The sequence below is a fragment of the Brachyhypopomus gauderio genome, unplaced genomic scaffold, assembly GCF_052324685.1.
Source record: "Brachyhypopomus gauderio isolate BG-103 unplaced genomic scaffold, BGAUD_0.2 sc82, whole genome shotgun sequence".
NCBI lineage: Eukaryota > Metazoa > Chordata > Actinopteri > Gymnotiformes > Hypopomidae > Brachyhypopomus > Brachyhypopomus gauderio.
Window position 1 is genome coordinate 1,097,268 of NW_027506903.1, and position 21,392 is coordinate 1,118,659.

The 21,392-nt window shown below is 43.3% G+C and overlaps 3 protein-coding genes across 8 annotated transcripts in view; 2 read left to right on the top strand and 1 right to left on the bottom strand.

Annotated features, from left to right (window-relative positions):
* The window catches only part of LOC143493132 (transcriptional repressor p66-alpha), a 10,730-nt gene extending 5,811 nt beyond the window's left edge, over positions 1-4,919 (top strand). The window contains exons 6-10 of one of the 2 annotated variants that reach the window (XM_076991315.1): positions 300-488; positions 609-867; positions 947-1,353; positions 1,458-1,737; positions 2,390-4,919. In XM_076991315.1, the coding sequence (XP_076847430.1) occupies positions 300-488; positions 609-867; positions 947-1,353; positions 1,458-1,737; positions 2,390-2,526 (1,272 nt within the window). In that variant the 3' untranslated portion in view covers positions 2,527-4,919. The remainder of the gene's footprint in view (positions 1-299; positions 489-608; positions 868-946; positions 1,354-1,457; positions 1,738-2,389) is intronic. The other variant, XM_076991316.1, reaches the window with a different exon arrangement.
* A 1,153-nt stretch (positions 4,920-6,072) lies between these two features.
* Positions 6,073-8,331, top strand: ndufa13 (NADH:ubiquinone oxidoreductase subunit A13). The gene is made up of 5 exons (XM_076991328.1): positions 6,073-6,206; positions 6,364-6,442; positions 6,657-6,728; positions 7,076-7,145; positions 8,059-8,331. The coding sequence occupies exons 1-5, from the start codon at positions 6,113-6,115 to the stop codon at positions 8,176-8,178; spliced, it is 435 nt and encodes a 144-aa protein (XP_076847443.1). The 5' UTR covers positions 6,073-6,112; the 3' UTR covers positions 8,179-8,331.
* A 5,987-nt stretch (positions 8,332-14,318) lies between these two features.
* cirbpa (cold inducible RNA binding protein a) lies at positions 14,319-19,543 on the bottom strand. 5 transcript variants are annotated; one of them, XR_013125346.1, is made up of 8 exons: positions 19,407-19,543; positions 18,673-18,779; positions 18,457-18,563; positions 18,246-18,378; positions 17,917-18,115; positions 17,732-17,787; positions 14,954-15,043; positions 14,319-14,786 (listed from the first exon to the last, which is right to left on the bottom strand). XR_013125346.1 is itself a non-coding variant. In XM_076991260.1 (7 exons), exons 2-7 carry the CDS (start codon positions 18,770-18,772, stop codon positions 16,563-16,565), a joined length of 603 nt encoding a protein of 200 aa, XP_076847375.1. In that variant the 5' UTR covers positions 18,773-18,779; positions 19,407-19,543; the 3' UTR covers positions 16,199-16,562. The 5 variants fall into 5 exon arrangements, 2 of the variants coding, with proteins under 2 accessions (XP_076847375.1, XP_076847374.1); XR_013125348.1 differs by lacking the exons at positions 14,319-14,786; positions 14,954-15,043 and adding an exon at positions 16,199-16,570 and having other exon boundaries at positions 17,909-18,115; positions 19,407-19,542; XR_013125347.1 differs by lacking the exons at positions 14,319-14,786; positions 14,954-15,043 and adding an exon at positions 16,199-17,130 and having other exon boundaries at positions 17,909-18,115; positions 19,407-19,542.
* Between the last annotated feature and the right edge of the window lie 1,849 nt (positions 19,544-21,392).

Here is a 21,392-nt window from a genome sequence, read left to right on the forward strand (position 1 = left end):
TGATTATTATTATTAACAAAAATAACATCAGCAAATACAATTTTTTATACGTTTACACATTTCATGGTCTAAACCTAAATGAAGACGAAAGTTAATTCCCATAAAACGAATCGGAAAAACATTCGTAGCCTTGAATGAAAGGAGAACGGCGTCATGGAATGAGAAATCGTACTCCACGCCGATAAGTGTCATCGAGCGTTTCTGCCCTTTGAAGCGAACTCTGGAACCACCTTTGGATTTGCATTAACCCATAAGCTCCTCCCCCTGCCTGCCCCCGCCCCAAACCCCGCCTTTTCCAGCCCATCTCGGTGACGCCCCAGCAGATCGCCAGCCTACGTCAGCAGCAGCAGCAGCAGTACTCCGGGTCGGGCCCGCCCCCCCTGCTGTTAGCACCTCGGGCCGCAGTGCCCGCCCAGAAGCTCATTCAGCCGGGCATCATCCGCATGGCCAATGTGGCCAACGCCAGCTTGCTGGTAAACGTCAGTCAGGTGTGTGTGTGTGTGTGTGTGCGCGCGTGTGTGTGGGGCCCTTTTAATCTACACTGTCCTAACGGGCCCTCAGTTGTCCCACACGTTAGCTCAATGTCCCTCTGTCTCCTCTGTCTCCAGTCCGCGGCCACCAACCTCAAGACGTCCTCGGGGAGCTCGCAGGGGGGCGTGTCCGGTGCCGGTGACTCCCCCGCCAGCCGTCAGGCGGCGGCCAAGCTGGCCTTGCGGAAGCAGCTTGAGAAGACCCTGCTGGAGATCCCGCCCCCTAAACCGCCCACCCCCGAGCTCAACTTCCTGCCCTCGGCCGCCAACAACGAGTTCATATACCTGGTGGGGCTGGAAGAGGTGGTTCAGTGTCTGTTGGACGCTCTGGGCCGAGGTACGCCACGCACCGCACCGGCAAAACCTTGCTGCTCCGCTCTTCCTGTCATCATCATGCTTCTGTCCCCCCCCCACAGGCAAGCAGGGAGGCGCTGTGGCCTCCTCCCCCTCCTCCGCCCTGGAGCCCTACACCTGCACCCAGTGCCGCACGGACTTCACCTGCCGCTGGCGTAAAGACAAGGCCGGGGCCGTGGTGTGCGAGCAGTGCATGTCCACCAATCAGAAGAAGGCCCTGAAGGCCGAGCACACCAATCGGCTGAAGGCGGCCTTCGTCAAGGCCCTGCAGCAGGAGCAGGAGATCGAGCAGCGCATCCTGCAGCAGGCCTCCTCGCCCCTCCCCCACTCGCCTTCCACGTCCTCCTCCGCCCACGCGGCCAAGGCCGACGCCCAGGTGATCAAGCAGCGGCCAATCACGTCGCTCCAGGCTCAGCCGTCCGCTCGATCCAGCCAGCCAATCGGACGTCACCATTCCACCATCACGCAGGTGAGCCCTAATACAGCAGAAAAGATCTTGAAAGCTGCTGTGTTAGCACGGATGTGCGACCGGCTCAAAGTAACGCTTTGTAATCCCCCCCCCCCCCCCGGCAGAGTTCGGGTCAGCTGTCCCGCAGCGTACAGCAGACGGTGAGCGCCCTGCGCGGCGTCCCGCACACCTCCTTCTCCCCGCCGTCTCAGCTGCAGAACGCCGTGGCGGCCGCCGCGCTGGTCAGCAGGCCAGGTAAGCACGCTCAGGTGCGTCAGGGGTCAAAGGTCAGCGCAAGCAACAACGGCCGCAGCGGCGCCGACGGCAACAGGATGGGCGGCAGCAGGAGCTCTAACCCCGCCCCCTCCTCCGGCTGGAGGAAGCAGAGCAGCGTGACGACGCCAGGTAGACTCCGAGCCCCCTCGCCCGTCCAACCCAAAAAACCAAAAAAAAAACGCACCCTCCCTCCTACCTTTTTTTTTTTTTTTTTTTTTTTTTTTTTTTACCTTCTTCCCGCCCCCTCCTGGTCTTTGCTCCTCCCCTTTTCTCTTCACTGACTTGTGCTGACCACGGATCCACTCCTGGGATCCACTCCTGGGATCCACTCCTGGGATCTACTCCTGTTTTTTTTAAAACACCTGAATCAACCCAGTCCCTACCCCACCTCCACCTTGAGAAGAAAATGATCTCAAGTTAAACTCATTCGTCCCCATGTGCCCCTCCCCTTAGCTAAGGACTGTTTTAAAGCACTCCCTGGCATTAGCGTAATCATTTCCTCTCTTGGATTAATCTCGTTCTTCTGGTGTTGGGTTGGTTTTAAACGTCATTGCTCTTCTTCGTCCCTGTGCGACGATTCCGGGCCGTCCGCTGTGATTGGGCCGATGTCGGGGCGCTGGGTGTGGGTGCTGCCATGCTGTCTTGCTGCAGAGCATGACTAGACAAGGGGCCTCGGTCCTCACTTCCACGCGCATTACCAACACTGGTGTTTCACTCGTTCCTCAGCTTTTCTTTCTTTCTTTTTCCTTTCCTTTCAATCTCTGTCTGTCTTTGTTTGCAGGTGTGACCATGGCCTACGTGAACCCCAGCCTGTCCGTGCACAAGACGTCTTCCTCCGCCGTGGAGCGTCAGAGAGAGTACCTTTTAGACATGATCCCCTCCAGATCTATCTCCCAGACCGCCAACACATGGAAATAATCCCGCCACGCATCTGACCTTCGATCACAGCCACGATCATGAACCCCAACCCGCTTCTAGAAGTTTAACAACCATCCCTGCTGTTCTGGAACATTTTCTAGATCCTTACGAATGGATCCTGGCATGGATCAGAAGCTTCATCTGGTTCTGGAGCTGTCTGGAACCTTCTGGAACCTAGTTGTGGATCACATTCTCAAGAAGTCAACCAGGACAAGTGTGTGCTCTCATCTCCTCTTACAGTCCTTTCCATCATACAGTCCTCCCCCCCCCCCCCCCCCCCCCCCCCCAGTACTTTCTAATTTTCATTTTATTTCTTTAAACAACTTAACTGTTTAATCATCGTTCGGGAACAGTGTGAATTATTTTATTTTATTTTTTACTGAAGCGAAACAAAAGGAGAAATAAAATACGATTAAAGGGCTTCCACTTTAGCTGCGGCCGTCGGGCTGTGGAAACGGCGGGACAAAAGTGTCCTGTCGCTCCAGGACACGGCGCTCTGTCCGTCCGGGAGAAGGACTCTGAAGGCGGGGCAACAAGGACTCAAGTGAACGTTGCCACCTGCTGGACTATGAAGTGAATCACGGGCCTGCTTGGGACTATATAGCTTCGGTTCTTGGAGAAAATTAATAAATATGTTTTCCTTATAAAAAAAATTTAATAAAAAAGATTAAAAGACTGGACAAAAAAGTTCCAGGGAAAAAAAAACATAAATAAACCTTCAAGCTCAAACATGAAAGCTAGCAGTGCTAAATGAAAAGCCGTTTGTGGCTAAATGTTTTTTTTTTTTTTTTTTTTTTTAATGTTAGTTTAGTTTTATTTTGTTGGTTTGGTTTCCTGTTTGAGTATAAGTTAAGTTATATTGCAGTGTCGATTCGAAACTCGACAGAACCTGTGCTTGTCTCTCATATATGAGAGATTCTGCTTCAGAAATTGGTCCTCTTCAAAGAAGACCCCCCCCCCCCTTTTTTTTTTTCCTTTGCTTTTAGATTTAATTTAGATCATGCCATGGCATATTTCGTTACTGTGACATACATAACTGACCGTGATCGTTTCATTGATGTAATATCCCTCCCTCTCAGAAATATTACGCGCATGAGGACATTTTTATTTCTGGTTGATTCGTTTTTTTTTTTTTTTTTTTTTTTTTTTTTTGTAACTACAAAATTTTTTACATTTTGTAATTCGGAACATTCACGTATTACGGTTCACATAATCAACAAAAAAGTAGCATACTGTTAAGAGTGAGGAATCTTTTTTGGGACAATCAGTAAGATTGATTGACTACACGTTACTGTACATTCACGTTGGACTCCAGTACGCCTGATTTGATTGGCTACGCGTTACTGTACATTCATGTTGGACTCCAGTACGCCTGATTTGATTGGCTACGCGTTACTGTACATTCACGTTGGACTCCAGTACACCTGATTTGATTGGCTACGCGTTACTGTACATTCACGTTGGACTCCAGTACGCCTGATTTGATTGGCTACGTGTTGCTGTACATTCACGTTAGACTCCAGTATGCCTGATTTGATTGGCTCCTCATGCGTTTATAGTTTTAGATGTGTTTACTCGGCTATTAATAAACCATTGATCTCCATAGTCGTTCACAGTAGCCTCGGAAACTGCACTTCATAACAGAATAGTGGTGCCTAGAATTGGGGGAGGGGACTTCATACTGGATCCCTTTGCATACCGATACAGTTTAGGTCTTGATAGGGTTGTTGTTTTGTAAGAACTGTGTAGAACTGTCTTACGCCTGTCAAAGCCTCCTGACATTGACAAGGTAGCAACTGTCTCATGTAAGATAACAAATCCAAACCCAGTTTCTCAAATAGTGATATTTCACCTTGGACAAATGGGTATTATTTCTACCGTTATTGCTATATTATAGTATGTGAAACTGGGCCCTGCTCTCTAGTGAAGTGAAGTTTTTTCCCCTCACAAACATTAAACGGACAAACCAGCTTTAAGCACCCTTCCTCTCGTCATTGTGGGTAGGTTTACACCATTTATGGGTCCTGTATTTCTTCACGTGTTAAGACTATTGCAAGCGTTCCTGCTTAACATAACACTTTCTCTTTTGGTTTGGCATTTTACAATATTTGACACCACGGGGTTTTGAAGATTTATTTAATTTTGCATCGCCCTCGCCAAGTTCTGCTCAATCTTGCGCTCGGCCAATCGGAGATGGCCACTCCCCTGACCTCTGCTGACCGATGTCACACAGTTCCGTTGCCGGGGGTGACCAGCGGCCCTCTTTAGCTGTGGTGTAGCCTGCTCTTTGCCCCTGGACTTGGTGCACTGTACAAACTCGTGTTGCTATTTGTTAGGATTACTTTGGTTTTCCCAGGTCTATAAAGTAATAATAAAAAGTTTTAACCCTTTCATTTTGTGTGTGTCTCTCCTCTAACGTTGCTGAGCCATGTTAACTTTGAAGTATTTGACCGTCTGAAAGTAATTTGGACGACGTCTTGCAATTTCTTACAGTAAACGTTACACACTCAGTGTTTACTGAGGGGTTCACAGAAAATACAAAATTAACAGGCAATCCAGAAAGCTGCCCACTGAATTCATGCTTCATTAAGCTCTGACTGCTGTGGGTTTCAGGCTGAGATTTCCCTTCTTGGTGTAAACCTTTAATTGCAGCTTATTAATGAATTCAAAATATATATGAAGTAATTGCGGATAATGGATATCCTTAATTAGAAAGGTCAATGCAGAGAATTGACTTAAGTATTTGAGATCCAGAGCATATGGAAAAATGTATTTTAGAAAATGCTTTAAAGCATTGGAATGAGCTTGTACAAGATAATTCTCTTTAAAGTCCAAGTAAAACACTTTGTGCGCCTGTACATGATATTTCCATATACTTCCACCTAATATTTCCAATATACTTGATAAGACGTGGGAGATATTGGGGGTGAGATGTGCATTGCTTACCTGAAGTCCTACACAGACTTCCGCTATGAAGAAACTGGCTGTGAGGATAAAGGTTCTTCAACAGGAAGGAATGGATGGCTGGTCTATATTTGCACATCAAATAATGTGAGACAATGTAAATAATAACTGCTAAGTTAATAAGTTAGGACTTAAATTCAGATCCAAGTTAAAACCCCTCATAGGGTTTATAGCTAGGTAAAGTTTAATAAAGACACTGACTCTGAGGTTTAAGAGTCATAGAAAGCTTAGGAAGACTTGGATGGTAATTTTCCCGGGTGATAATGAACAAGAATCGAGCGAATCCTTTGTCGCCCCATTTTAGGGTGGTATAAGGTTGCATTGTGATCTTGGTCCAAAACTGAAACTTCACAAGAGTTCACTCTCATGAAACAGCTGAACTGATACGATGAAATTAATTAAAGTCGTAGTCTTTACCTGTTATTTGACCAGATGTATCGTCAGAGGTTTCAGACAGTAGAATATTTAAAACACCACTTATCACAGGTTTGTTCATAGATCAAACATTGTTAATATTTATTGCCCACGTTCACAAAAATGAATCGTTACGTTTGGTATAAAAACGTTGTTATACACACAAACGGACGCCAGGGGGCGGCAGAGAGCACGCGCGGTGAGGAAGATGGCGGCGTCCAAGGTGAAGCAGGACATGCCTCCTCCGGGAGGCTACGGACCCATCGATTACAAAAGAAATCTGCCTAAAAGGGGTTTCTCTGGTCAGTACGGGGGATTATCCGTTTATGTGCTTGTTAGAACGATTGCAGAATGTCGTGTTTGCTTCACGGGGCAGTGAAACACCCCCCGAGCTAGCTAGGCAAGCTAACAATGCTAAGGCTGTTTTCAGATCATTGTACGTCTCCATGTCGTTGACAGGTTACAGCATGTTTGGCATCGGCATCGCAGTGATGGTGTTTGGATACTACAAGGTGTTCACGTGGAACAGGCAGCGGAGGTGGGACGTCTGACATCAGACCAACATGTTTCTGCGTTTGTTATATACATCCATATATACGTCCATTTGCTATACATGCAGATCAAATCTAGGGACCAGATGAAATCTTCTCAAAAGAACTTTGCCTGTGTGTTTGTGTGTGTGTATGTGTTTGTTTGTTTGTTTGTGTGTGTGTGTGTGTGTGTGTGTGTGTGTGTGTGTGTGTGTGTACCAGGCTGTTTTGCATTGAGGAGCTGGAGACGCGTATCGCTCTGCTGCCTTTGCTGCAGGCTGAACAAGACAGAAGGTCTCACACTCATTAATATCTTCATTATATCTTTTTGAAAATAGCACTCCATATTTTTGTGCGATTTTCTCCAAATGTTATAAATCTCACACTGCACAAATCTGGTAATTTGTATACGGCAGACTTTTGTCATTTTATTTGAAAAGATGTAAATGGATTAAAAGTCAGGGTGGTTATTCTTTTTTTATTTACCTCAGAGTTGTTTTTCCAGTATGTAACCGTGGAACTTGTGTTTAACATTATTGTGTATTTTAGTTATATCATCTTTTTAAGTTCTGTATTAACATATACAGTAGTTCCCTGTGGACTGTGTGTGCTGTAGTGTTTACTCGCGGTATCTTGTGTAGAACGCTACGCATGCTGCGGGAGAATCTGGAGGAAGAAGCCATCATCATGAAGGACGTCCCAGGATGGAAGGTAGCTCCTTCATGTTCTTCCACATCTGTTTGTTTGTGCAGTATTAAAGGATTTGGACAAAATGTGAAATACCATGTCTCAAAAGTGTGTCTTGAAAATAGCTATTAACCACGTTATTGTATATTAAGTGCTAAACACTAACTAAAAGCCTAAAGAAGTTCAAAAGTGTGTCTTGAAAATAGCTATTAACCACGTTATTGTATATTAAGTGCTAAACACTAACTAAAAGCCTAAAGAAGTTCAAAAGTGTGTCTTGAAAATAGCTATTAACCACGTTATTGTATATTAAGTGCTAAACACTAACTAAAAGCCTAAAGAAGTTCAAAAGTGTCTTGAAAATAGCTATTAACCACGTTATTGTATATTAAGTGCTAAACACTAACTAAAAGCCTAAAGAAGTTCAAAAGTGTGTCTTGAAAATAGCTATTAACCACGTTCTTGTATATTAAGTGCTAAACACTAACTAAAAGCCTAAAGAAGTTCAAAAGTGTGTCTTGAAAATAGCTATTAACCACGTTATTGTATAATAAGTGCTAAACACTAACTAAAAGCCTAAAGAAGTTCAAAAGTGTGTCTTGAAAATAGATATTAACCACGTTATTGTATATTAAGTGCTAAACACTAACTAAAAGCCTAAAGAAGTTCAAAAGTGTGTCTTGAAAATAGCTATTAACCACGTTCTTGTATATTAAGTGCTAAACACTAACTAAAAGCCTAAAGAAGTTCAAAAGTGTGTCTTGAAAATAGCTATTAACCACGTTATTGTATATTAAGTGCTAAACACTAACTAAAAGCCTAAAGAAGTCCAAAAGTGTTTGGCAAGTGGAAAGGTGCAGGAATATTTCCACAGAAATTCAACATCTGTTAAATTATCCGTTATAGTGTGTGGGTGTGTGTGTGTGTTTGCGTGTAGGTGGGTGAGAAGGTGTATCACACAGAGCGCTGGATCACTCCAAGTGTAGACGAGCTCTTTAACCTGCGTCCTCGGGAGGAGCTGTTGGAGAAGAAGTTTGGCTTCATGTCCTACCTGTAGGGTCCTGCCCCACACACCCGTGCCCAGCACGCCTGACCCTCACTGGGTCTGGAGACCAGCGTGGTCCCCTTGCCCAGCTCTGGAAGAAACGAGCGGCCTGTTCCGGTTTGTAAATGTTTCAAGTATTAAATATGTTTTCGTTACTTCCCAGAACTTTCTCTGAATCTTTATTTTTGCACCTTACATTTTTATTTCTGCCCAGTAACCATAGTAATGAACATAACTACATACTGGGTGTTTAACAATTTTTTTGCTATATACTAGTGATTCCACAAGTTAAGAATAACTTAAAATGTAATAATTTTAATAACGTTAAATAGAACATACATAGGTGTAGGCTTAAGAGTTTGTAAAGAATAAATTCACTCACCCATCTATAGCATTTTATTTCCCACTATGGAAAAGATTATTCATGATTGTTTATAGTCATAACGCTGAGTTAGGGACTTGTAAGTTAGCAGTAAGTAAGTAAGTAAAAGTAAGTAAAATACATTTATATAGCACTTTTCACAGGCACAAGCCACAAAGTGCTTTACAACGGAAAATAAAATAAAATAAATCAAAGACACAAAAACACACTATAAAACAGAAATAAAATACAGTGTACAAGGTCAACGGCTGCAACCTCCACCACTAACTAAACGCCTGCGTAAAAAGGAAAGTCTTTAGCTGTTTTTTAAAAGTATCTACAGTGTCAGCTGATCTTAAATGTGGAGAAAGTGTGTTCCACAGTTTTGGAGCAACCACCTTAAATGCTCGGTCTCCACGAGTCTTTAGACATGAGCGTGGCACAGACAGTAAACTCAGGTTGTTTGACCTGAGTAATCGTGATGAAGTGTAGGGGTGGAGCAGGTCAGCGACATACACAGGAGCTGTGTTGTGTAGTGCTCTGTATGTTAAAGTTAAAATCTTGAACTGGATCCTGAATTCTACAGGAAGCCAGTGTAAGGATTTTAAAATGGGTGTTATGTGAGACCGTCTGCTTGACTTGGTCAGTAACCTCGCTGCAGCGTTTTGAATTATCTGTAAACGACCACGAGCTGATACACTGAGAGATGAAAACAAGGCATTACAGTAGTCTATGCGAGATGAAATAAACGCATGGATCAGCATCTCCAGATCTGCTGTTGAGACCATAGATCTCAGTTTACTGATATTTCTCAAGTGGAAGAAACAGGATCTTGACAGCTGTTTAACATGAGAATCAAATGCTAAAGACTGATCGAAGATAACTCCCAGATTTCGGAGGCTAGTGTGGACAGCAGAGGAAAGAAGTCCAAGATTTTGCTTAATCGTTTGACTAAGCCTATCAGGAGCAATGATCAATACCTCAGTCTTGTTATCATTTAGCTGTAGGAAGTTATTTGAGGTCCATTCTCTGATTGATTGAAGACAATCTAATAGCCTAGACAAACTATGAACCTCACTTGGTTTAAAAGAGAAATAAAGCTGAATATCATCAGCAAATAAATGATAGGAAATATTAAAACTATTTAAAATCTGCCCCAAAGGTAACATATACAAAGAAAACAACAAAGGCCCTAAAACTGAACCCTGTACCTGGGCCTGTCTGAGTTAATGCAACCACAGACTGTTGTGGGGTTTGCTATGATGTTTTCAGGCAATGTTTATGACTGAGTGCGTTACCCATAGCTCTCACGTACTGTCTGGGGCGTCTTTTTTCCCTACAATGATGAATGGGCTTTAATATCTTTAGTCTGGTATCTTTTGAAGCACATGGCTGACAATTCACAACATTTACAGTTAAATGCTAAACGTATGAAATAATGGTGATTTTTATTTACAAGAAGCAAAGCTAACAGTAGCCTACTGCTGCTAGTGGCTGTGAACCAAAATATAGGCCTAAATGCTAGTGTGGGGGAAATATAACTCCGTCTTAAGGCCAGCGTGTGCGGGTGGTGTTTGTGAATTTCACATCTAAGCTCCAATGGCATTTCTCTTTTGTATATGGTCAAGGATCCCACCATGTTGCTATGGTGTGGACCGCACAGTGTGAATTCGAGAATGTTCATAAGTACCTACGGAAAAACAAGGTCATCAGTCTCCTGTGGTAGGTCTTCAGTTTAGCAGCTTTATTTGAGTTAAAAGTTGATTCACACGTTAAATCAGGGAAAACACGTAATGAAAATCATGGAATTTTGCCCGATAACACTAGGGTCCAACAGAACCCTGATGTAAGAGAGGGTAGCTACCCCTGTAGGGCAGCAGCTGTTGCTTAATTACAGTATCTTTAGACAAAACCGTTATCAAGGTCTTTTTCATCAAAGCTGCCAGTGATTTCTGAACTTACTGTATGTACTCTGTGACAATGAACTGGTGTAAAAAATAAAAATCTGAATCACACTGAATTTATTAGAACAGGAAAGAAATATAACCGTGTGTAAAGATATTGGCTTAATAATCCACTACAGGTGGCATAGTCCACCAGTGGCCACAGCCTGAGAAAACAGCAGCTGCACTGGCCAATCCGACCACGGCAGCAGTGACGTAGCTGAGGGGCAGCAGTGAGTGTCCTCACCCACCCTCCCTCCGTGTTGGTGCAGGAGTGCATGACCATCATCTTTTACCCAGAATGCCCCATGCCGGACGTCTAAAATGACCCTTTCTGCTCTGTCTACAGACCCAAGAAAAACCGAGAAAAAAATTTTACTTGGAAAGGTTCAAGTCTTCTTTAGGCTGTAATCTTTCATGCAATATATCTGATCCAAAACAATTCAAGTATACACTCTGTGCACAATTATTTGGCAAGTGAGTATTTTGACCATTTTTAGGCATATTTGGCGACTTCAAGTTGAATAAACATGAATGCTTAATGGATTTAAGCATAGCAGGTGATGTGTGTCTGTGTAATGAAGGGGGTGTGGTCTAAGGAGATCAACACTATTTCAAGGTGTGCACAAGTATTTTGTTCTTCAGGCAAAATGAGCCAACAAAGAGATTTAAATGACTCTGAAAAGTAAAAAAATTACCAAAGTCCAAGAGGGCTACAGCACTCTTGAAATCGCTACGAAATTGGGACGTATTCACAGAACCATCAAATGTTTTGTTGCTAATAGTCAACGGGGTCGCAAGAAACGTGTTGAGGGAAAAAAAGGACGTAAATGAACTGCAAAGGATTTGAGAAGAATCAAGTGTGAAGCTACCAGGAACCTGTTATCTTCCTGGAATATCAATAACTACAAGATACTCAGAGACATGGCCAAGGTAAGAGAGGCCGAAACCCCACCGCCACTGAACAAGACACAAGCTGAAGTGTCTAGACCGGTCCAAGAAATATCTGAAGGTTCAAAGGTTTTATGGACTAATGAAATGAGTGACTCTTGTCGGACCAGATGGATGGCGAGCCAGTAAAGGCATTAAAGATGAAAAATGAATGAAGTGGCCCCCATCCTCACCTGACCTGAACCCAGTTGAGAACTTGTGGGCAATTCTTAAACGGGAGATTTACAGTGAAGGAAAACGGTACAGCTCTCTGAACAGTGTCTGGGGTGGCTGCTGCACAAAAAGTTGATCGTCAAACTGATCAAGAAACTGACAGACTCCATGAATGAAATTCTTATCACTGTTATTGAGTAGAAGGGTGGCTATATTGGTCACTGATCTATTTTTTTATATGTCAGAAATGCTTATTGGAAGCATTTGAGTTCTCACTTGAACAGTTGAAAATAAAGTGACATGTGAAAATGTGTTTTTTTCACTTAGCTGCATAATAATTCTGCACAATAATAGTTGCCCAATAATTGTGCACATACAGATATTCTCCTAAGAAAGAATATCCTTCAGTTCACGTCATTCAGCGCCATCTTATGGCTAAAGCAAGTCCAAGACCCGTCACTGGGGGCAGTGGCGTAACCCAAGCCGTGTCCTAATATCCTGCTCAAGTTGTGCAGGTTCTAAGTGCCCAAAGCCAGCTGTCACAGGCATTCCATCAGGCCAGAAATCATCGAGACACAGAACACAAGAGCTACAGACCACAGCAATGAACCTGCAAATACTGCAGTGTCTGTTTCCCCATTCTGCCATATGAGTGTTTTGTACTCACTAGCTAAAAAACAAAAACACGTACAGGTGCATCTCAATAAATTAGAGTATCATCAAAAAGCTCATTATTTCAGTAATTCAGTAAATTACTGAAAATCTATTTGAAGTGTTTTTCTGTTCATGTTGATTATGGCTTACAGCCAACGAAAACCCAAAATGTCGGCCTACTGAAAAGTATGTACAGTAAATGCCCTCTGTACTTTGTTCAGTGCGGTGTGGCAGGGAGGCGATTAGCATGTGGCACTGCTGAGGTGTTATGGAAGCCCAGGTTGCTTTGATCGCAGCCTTCAGCTCGTCTGCATTGTTGGGTCTGGTGTCTCTCATTTTCCTCTTGACATTACCACCCAGATACTCTATGGGGTTTAGGTCAGGTGAGTTTGCTGGCCCACAGCGATACTGTAGTTATTAATTCAGGTATAGGTACTTTTGGCAGTGTGGACAGGTGGCAAGTCCTGCTGGAAAAAGAAATTTCAAGAAAACACATGAAATCGATCACTCTTTATATATATGCGTTTCACTTTTTGAATTACTGAATTAACCTCTTAATTATATTCTAATTTATTGAGATGCACCTGTATATCCTTTTTCTAAATGAAACATCCCACTATGATCACAGGAATACTGCTGCCTGGATAATATTGTGGATGTGGTTCACTGTGAACACAGCACTACCACCATCATAGTAGTGACTCAGACTCCATGTTACTGTTATGTCAGGAGATCCAGCCAACACCTGATCTGTGGTCAGAAACTAGCCACAGAAAAAATACTTCTATGTAATCTATATATACATTATATGGTCAAATGTATTGGGTCACATCTCAATCAATAACTTCATTCATGGTTCATTCAGTCCTGCAGGCCACAGGTGTATAAAATCAAGCTGTGGTGATCTAGAGCGGGGTCACGAGTGCTGAGGTGTTCTAGAGCGGGGTCACGAGTGGTGAGGTATCATAGAGCGGGGTCACGAGTGCTGAGGTGTCATAGAGCGGGGTCACCGAGTGCTGAGGTGTTCTAGAGCGGGGTCAGGAGTGCTGAGGTGTTCTAGAGCGGGGTCAAGAGTGCTGAGGTACGCACGTGCAGTAAAATTGCCAGGCGGCTCTGTTCACTTAACAATCACAGAGCTCCAAACTTCTTCTGAGATCAACAAAAGAACTGTGGGCCGGAAGCTTCAGGGTACAGGTTTCCATGAACAAACTGCTGCACACAAGCCTAACATCACCAGGCCTGTGTTCTGCAGAGTGATAAATCACATCTCCATCCATCTGTCTGATGGACGAGTCTGGTTTGGTAAATGTCAGTAGGTTACCTGCCTGACAGCAATGTGATAATGTTTGGTGTCGGTGTAATATTTATGGTTGTTCTTCACAACCTTTGTTTCCAAAATCATACTTCAGCATACCAAGACAGTTTGGGCAATCGTGGTTACCCAACAAAGAAAGCAAAGTCCAAAAAAGTAGTTGAGTGAGATTGGTGTAGAACTCAAAATGTCCTCCACAGGGCCTTGAACATCAAATACCTTTGGGATAAACTAGAATAGACATTATGAGCCTGTACCTCACGTCCAATATCAGGGTCTGAGTCCGGATGAATGGGTCACATTTTTCCAGATACACTTCCCAGAAGGTGGGAGCTGTAGCTGCAACGTTTGGAGGACCAATTATTAATGTCTATAGATTTTGAATGGGATGACATGTCATGAAGGTGTAATACATAAATGTACCAAAACATTTGTCCACAGCGAGCACACACATATTTAAAGACGAATCTGTGATAACAGCCATGCTTGCTGCAGTGTGGAGCATTAATGAAGTCAAATGCTTCATTAATTAAAACACACCATGTCATCTTGCCACACCAATGAAGAGTGCTTTACATTATACAAAAGCACAACCTTAAAATGTACCCATTCCTTGGTTAAAACCGTTATTTTACTATGGTAACAAGTCTATACATTTTACCACCAACGCCCTCCCTGAAAATTTGCACTGAAATATTGTGCACTATAAACTGGCAACTACATAAAACACATCAGAAAACAATGAATTAGTTTGCTACTTAAGCACCAGACAACAATATTTAGAAATTGCATTTATTCAGTTCATGAAACATGTTTATCTACTCGTCATCTTTGATCACATTTGTAGCATATTTTGCCATTGGCTACATCTACGCAGCAGCTGTATCATCCGTATACACTAGAATGGTTTAAAGCAATAGCACCAATCCCTAGTTTGTCCCTAGTGTCTATCTCAGGCCTTCGGATATGAACGCTGAAAATTTGCCAGAAGGCAAACATTAGCATATTCGCCATTATACAAATGATGAATATGCAGTGGACAGCGATAACTTATCAATTCACCTCGATTAGTGTCAACCACTAGTGACCATTTTGGTGTTGTGCAAATGATGATTCTTCTAAGGGTTATGAAAGTGCCGTAACCCGTCTGGGCCAAACATTAGCCGCCCCCGTGGAAAGAAATTTCTCCGTAGTCTTTTTTTTTGCTCTGCCAGCTGACATGACCCAAATTTCTTCCATGTCACACCTAGTAGAAGAAAGATGGAGTCAGTACGGAGTCAAGTCAGTAGACACCGGGCCAGTTGGACCCCAGTAAACGCATGTTAACCATTACAACAAAACACTATTCCTTACAGTTAGCCTCATTTACAAAACACCACGATGTAGGACTACGAATATAATCATAATACGAACCTCAATCTTGAACATTGGGAGATTAGCCATCACTGCCACGCAGAGGACCCCTGATGAACTGAAAGACCTTTCCCTGGAGACATTTTCAACCTAGTCAAAAAACAAACAAGCAATCACCAGGCATGAAGAGGGGAAATGACTAATGATTAACCAATACTTTGCTAGATTAATATACTTCTAGAAATACTTAATTAAAAATGAGTTAGCACTACAAAACATGGAGCATGAAACAAACCATACAAACTCTATGGGTGACTAAGCAAACTGTGCTCCAGAGGGAGACTGCTAATTCAGATGGGCCAGAACACAAATTTTCACAATTTCAAAGGATGAGTGAATGGGACATGAGAATTAATGTGGACTTTGGGTTGAGCCAGGTCTCACTCGCAACATGACGCATGTGAACTTAAAGCTCAAAAACGCCAGGATCCTGGGGAAGGCAGCCGGTGACAATAAGGGGCCCAGGACACCGTGCAGGCGCGTGTCAAGAGACAGGGCTGACATTTGTAGCATGGTGGGGATGTAACTTGGTAAACACTGCCGCATTTATTTAAGAGGAAAATACTGGATAGAGGATTGTGAACAGGAGAGCAAATGAAGATTACCTCACACACACAGGCCTATTGTCACTCCACACATCAACTAGACCCAGTGCTGCAGTCTCCTCCTGTTCCAAAGACAGGAGGGCCCACTTCCGTAGGTGCACAACTTCATTCTCCAAGGACGCGAGAGGGGGATTTTGCTCTTTACAAGAAAGCACAGCTCTTTGGATACATCGATGCAGTTTTTCGGATCAGAGCCAAAAGCATAACTGTTAATCAGCACAACTGTCCATCAGTGGAATGTTGCAACATTTTTGGTGAACGAAAGACTACAATCTTCCTAAATGTTTAGTTAAAAGGCACTTTAGGAGCAGAATTGGCAATTTTGATAGTTATTTAAAAAAAATAAATAAATAAAGTCTTGATGTTGGCATTATACATAATTATAAATAAACTGTCAAAGTGCATGTGGTCTTGCATGTAATCTGCGTTTTTAAATAAAGAGTGATAGTGGGACACCAAACACTCCTTTTCCTTACACTGTCTGATCAAAGTGTGCAATGGCTCCATTTATGTGCAGTTTTAAAAGGTCAGTGCAACTTTCCAATTTACATATTAAATAAAAGTGAGGCATTGAGTATCCAGTCAACTTTTTGAAACCCTTCAGCATTGTGAACTAGTTCAAAGTAGAAGCAAAATCAGAGCATTTTCAACAGTTTGGTTCATTTAATAGGCTCCATAAAGCCAAAAATCAAAAAAACAAACAAAAATGTAACGAGTGAGTCAGTTTAGACACAGAACAGAGCACATTCCCCCCCAGTAGTTTGGGAGGAGGACTTGAGTTATAGTACTAACAGGTTTTCAAAATTAATCCTTTATCTTCCACATAGATTACTATATAATTTTACTAGTTTCGGTCCATCATTACAGCTCGTTTTTCCTCATTTGTTCTTTTTAAAATGCAAAAACGTTGGAGCAGAGCAGAAGATACCTCAGGGGGAGTGAGGTTGAACTGGTAAGCTTCACGAGGAGCACCAATGTTGACCACCACCTCACTCGAGCAGTGTTCACCAGTCTGAAAGGAATTCACTGTATGGATACTTGACAAGGACAAAAAGCACCCCCCTCCCCTTACTGTCTATTAAAAGAGCTCTTTTCAAATGGATCTTATAGCTGTAGTATCATTTTAACTAAATCCACCCTAAAGCATATATGCCCTTTAAGAGGTAGAAATCCATTAAAACATTCCCAGAATAGGGAATGAAACTTAAGAGATCCTTCAGGTTTCAAACTGTAGCACACCCCATGCAAATATGTAAATGGTGGTTGGACCAATAGCGATAACAATACTGTGGCTGTCGATTCGAACAGACCGCAAGAACTGCTTGGTTGTGGGGTCTCGAAAGAAAGGAAAAAAAAATAAACTTGGGAGCCAGGACGCTCCCTGCAAACACAGAACATTTCACAGCCAATATGAACAGACTCCCCATCTCCACAGATTTTTTTTTGTTTCTTTTTTTTTCCCTTTTAAATAAAAAACAGAAAGCTACTACATGAAAAGATCCTTGAGGAGTACATCTTTAGAAAACGCACAGCCAGTGAAGGGTTGGGTCTTGGGTTTTTACTCGTTTGCAGCTGAGGAGGAAGCAGGTACACATAAGACACGGAAGCATCTTAACACAATGTTGGTTAACTAGACAGACAACATCCCATCAGCCATCAGTGTGAAGAAGACATGGCAAAAGTGCCACAAAAAAAGGTGGCGGCTCCACGATCGACACACCCGGAGGGGGGAGGGGCCTTGGTTATTGGCTGCGACTCATTTAGTGGGCGGACCAAAAAGCAAGCAGGCACACAAAGCCTCGTTTAGAAGCAGTTGCTGTCCCTCAGGAGGTGGCCATAGCAACATGACGCCACTCCCCACTAGGTTTTTCACTTCACCAAAATCAAAGTCAAGCGTGCGATGCGACTAGTCTCGACCTGCGCTAAAACACCTGTGCTGTTGGGTAACTCATTAGAAGGAATCAATGTGACTTGGCAAATGTTCGTAAAACAAAATTTTTTTTAATTAGAGCAGAAGATCTGTTCCCCACATTTGTAAATATGAAGCAACAAAAACTCGTCTAAAATGTTTTTTTTTATAGAAATGCAACTTAAAAAAATAAAAACAAAAACTCAGGGCCTGTGGTGCACTAAGACAAGAGATCTAGGACGAAGCAGAATAGCTAATACGTACCATAGCCGTCGTAGCCATCTCTGTAAGAGCCCCCGCGGTCTCCATAGCTGGAGCCCCTGAACAGACGAGACGACACGAAAGCAGCGTCACGAGATCGTACGGCACTTCCACACTACTAGAGTGTGTCTGGGACCATTTGTTGTGTAATAGCTTAAGTGAAGAAACGGTAAAAATGACCTTCTTACTTGTCTCGGTTGTAGCCGCCACTCTCTCCAGAAGAGTAGCCGCCACCACCTCCGCTCTTGTAGCCTCCTCCGCCTCCGCTATAGCTCCGGTCTCCGCCGTAGCCTCCGCCGCCACTATACCCCCTATCGCCGCCTCCGTAGCTGCGGTCACTGCTGCCATAGCTCCTGTCTCCTCCATAACTCCTGTCACCGCCATAGCCTAGGAATAAAACATTTAAACACATTAAAAAAAAAAACCCCCACTGCAGTTGTATATTGACTTTTCACATTTTACCACTGCATGTGTGTTAAAATTTGGCTACATTCAAGTAAATAACCCCTTGGCACACCTCTTCCTCGTCCTCCTCTAAAAAATCCTCCTCTTCCTCCGCCACCGGCTCTGTATCCACCTCCACCGCCGCCTGAACGGCCGCTGCCGCCTTTGCCGGCCTCATCCACGCGAATCGGCCTGCCGTCCACAGACTAGAGGGGGAGAAAACGGGGTCAGTGTGTTGAACAGAAAGACTTGAAACGTACTTTGATTAAACCAGTTTCACTCACCTTCCCGTTCATTCCCTCCATGGCATCTTTCGCATCGTCGGGGTTCTCAAATGTAACGAAACCAAAACCCCTCGACCTGTTCGTTTCCCTGTTTCTGGCAACGTGGACTGCGGAGAGAAAAAAAAAAAAAAAAAGGCACAATTTCCGTGAGGTTGAAAAGCCGCAATCAACAATATTTAAAATTAACACGAAAAAGAAGAAAACCCCCAAACTCACCATTTGAGATAATCCCGTACTTGGAGAAGGCCTCTTCCAGCGACTGCTCTGTCGTGTCGAAGCTTAGGCCGCCAACAAAAAGCTTACCTTCGTCACACATGTTTCTGCTATATAAAAAAATGAAAAAAAAAAAACATAAAAATTCACAAATTCACAACACGACGAACAACTTTATCCGGGCCCGGCGACAGACGATCCCTCGTGTTTAACCACGCCAGGCAGCGCGCATCTTAAAGTAGGTCAAACAATACACCCCTCCCCCACCCGCGCGAGGCGCCCGCTCCCCGCTAGCCTAGCCGTCCTGACGACGAGGCCCCGTTACACGCCAACTTAAAACCAGCCATTTACAAATTAAAACATTCATCATCGTTATTTAATAAATAACTATTATTTTGAATATCGTATTTTTTAATGGCTAGGCGCCGACAACTGTAGGCCGACCGGCAAGGTAAGTCAGCTACGCCAGCTAGCTAGTTAGCCAGCCAGCTAGCGAGCTCGTTGGCGCGAGCAGAACTAGCTTAGCTCGCAGCGCCATTTTGACTCGCCCGGTTTTTTGGCTAGCGCGCTAAAGCTACACACACACACACACGGCAAAGAAAGACGCTAGGTTAACGCTAGCGCGCGCTCGGAAAAAAATCTACCGCGCGCTCGTTAAGATTTACTCTACCGAGGAATCAGGAAAAAAAAACAAGAATAGTCAGTTTAAGGAAAAAAGACAAAGATGAACGACGTACCTTTCTTAGCTACTAGCAAGATATGCGATTTTTTTTTTTTTTTTAGATGTTAGCTCTCGTAATGTCTGCCTGCTCCGGCGAGTCGAGCTCAGTGTGGGGGCGGGGAGGGTGGACGTTAGCTTTTAACGACGAAGCGGATGGGCGGGGCCTGATTAGCATACTATTTTAATATTCAGCAGATCTATTAATTATCGCGCGTTCAGGGTTGGAAAAGCGTTGTAATTTACGGTTATTGATTTCTTAGCATTATCCTTGTTGCGATAAATGACAAGATATAGCCTATACTGGGTGCTTATTTTACAGGCTCAGATTGTAATCTGTAATGTGCAAATATATATATATATATATATATATATATATATATATATATATATATATATATATATATATATATATATATACATACATACATACATATATATACATATATATATTATTTGCACATTACAGATTACAATGGTTTTAAAAACCATGACATACTGGCAAACTTTCAATGATTTCATTGATTTCAATTCATTGTTAAACAAAAACTAGAAAAAAAACCACAATATGAGCTTGCTTTAAAGTTTACTGTTTAGTTGCATAGCCTGTCAGACTATTCTCCAAGAAGCAGGCCTATAGAAGCACATTTCTGTAGCACACCATCATTTATTTGGTGCCTGTTTTTCTAAATTCCTTTCACAGCTTCCTGGTGGCCCATCACATTCACATGAAGATGCAGTCTTTACAGCCAACCAACTTGCACTTAGCCATGTAGACAATGGAAATGCTTATGTGTGAAGTTTATTCATTGACTTCTGTTGGGAGTTTTTCTCCTGACCCAGATAGGCCCCAACACTGCCCCGAATAACCGATTGGTTTTGACTGAGTGACCCAAGCAAAGTCTTAACACCAAATGTTATTTTCAGATAAATTTATATTAAATAATAGCAAGTAAGTACAAAATAGCCAAAGTATATGTGGTACAAACTCTCCAGTGCACTGGTGCTAGTTGCCTAGAATTCTACCTAACCCAAGTGGATCTCAGCAGCATCCGAGCAAAAAGTCCCCTGTGCTGGGCGATGTCCTCCCGTTCATACCCTTTCTCTCTAGGTTTCAGTAACTCCCCCACCTTCACTGCTCTCCATCTAAACCCACCTGCTCCTCTCTAATCGCCTGCCTGCTTATCTAAAAACTCCTTACCTTCCATCTTGCACTGAGTGAGCTCATCCTGTTCTTCTCAAGGCCACTGTGGTGTCTTCACTTCTGCTCTTCCACAGTCTTCCAGGAAAACATTAAGTTTCGCTTCACCTTTAAGTTTCTTTTTTTCCTACACTTCCAGCATTGAACACCATCAGCCCCATTGCAGTGATCTACAGTCTCGGAGACCTTGGCCTACTGAAGGTTCTTGGACTTTCTCAGTGACAGCCACCAATCTCCTAACGAGTGGCTCCATCTCCTCCACACTCATGATGAAAATATTTTCCCCACAAGACTGGATTGCCAGGCACGACATAAACTCCATCATCAAATATTCAGGTATAGCTCGGTTGTGCCAGGCTTGATGTATAACACAGGGAAGATGTAGAATTGCTGGTGAACTGGTGCTCTGAGAAGCATCTGTGTTACATCATCAGAAATACTAAGGAGTTGATCAACTTTGCCAAGCAGAACGTAACCCACAGATTCTTCAGCATCAAGGAACTGTCGTTGTACTGTATTGTACTGTTGAGAGAGGTGACGGCTTCAAGCTCCTTGGCGTCTACATAAGCCAAGACATCACATGTCCCTGCACACCTGCACATACATCATAAAAACCCACCCACACCTACCTTTCCCCAGCAGGCTGTGAAAGATCAATCCTCACCCCCAGATCCTCACTGGTCTCCACAGATGCAGGTTAGAGAGCATGGTGAGTACCCGTGTGACAGGTCCATATAGCATATCTACTGTGCCTAACTGCAGGTTCTGCAGAAGGTGGTCAGATCATTGGGAGAACATTGCCAG

Excerpts from the sequence above, each read along its gene's own strand:
- ndufa13 (XM_076991328.1), top strand. The coding sequence starts at position 6,113 with ATGGCGGCGTCCAAGGTGAAGCAGGACATGCCTCCTCCGGGAGGCTAC. Across the intron at positions 6,729-7,075 it reads CAGGCTGAACAAGACAGAAG|AACGCTACGCATGCTGCGGG; the intron begins GTCTCACACTCA and ends TATCTTGTGTAG. Across the intron at positions 7,146-8,058 it reads AGGACGTCCCAGGATGGAAG|GTGGGTGAGAAGGTGTATCA; the intron begins GTAGCTCCTTCA and ends GTTTGCGTGTAG.
- cirbpa (XM_076991259.1), bottom strand. The coding sequence starts at position 18,772 with ATGTGTGACGAAGGTAAGCTTTTTGTTGGCGGCCTAAGCTTCGACACG. Across the intron at positions 18,564-18,672 it reads GTACGGGATTATCTCAAATG|TCCACGTTGCCAGAAACAGG; the intron begins GTGAGTTTGGGG and ends TTCTCTCCGCAG. Across the intron at positions 18,379-18,456 it reads TGGAGGGAATGAACGGGAAG|TCTGTGGACGGCAGGCCGAT; the intron begins GTGAGTGAAACT and ends CTCCCCCTCTAG.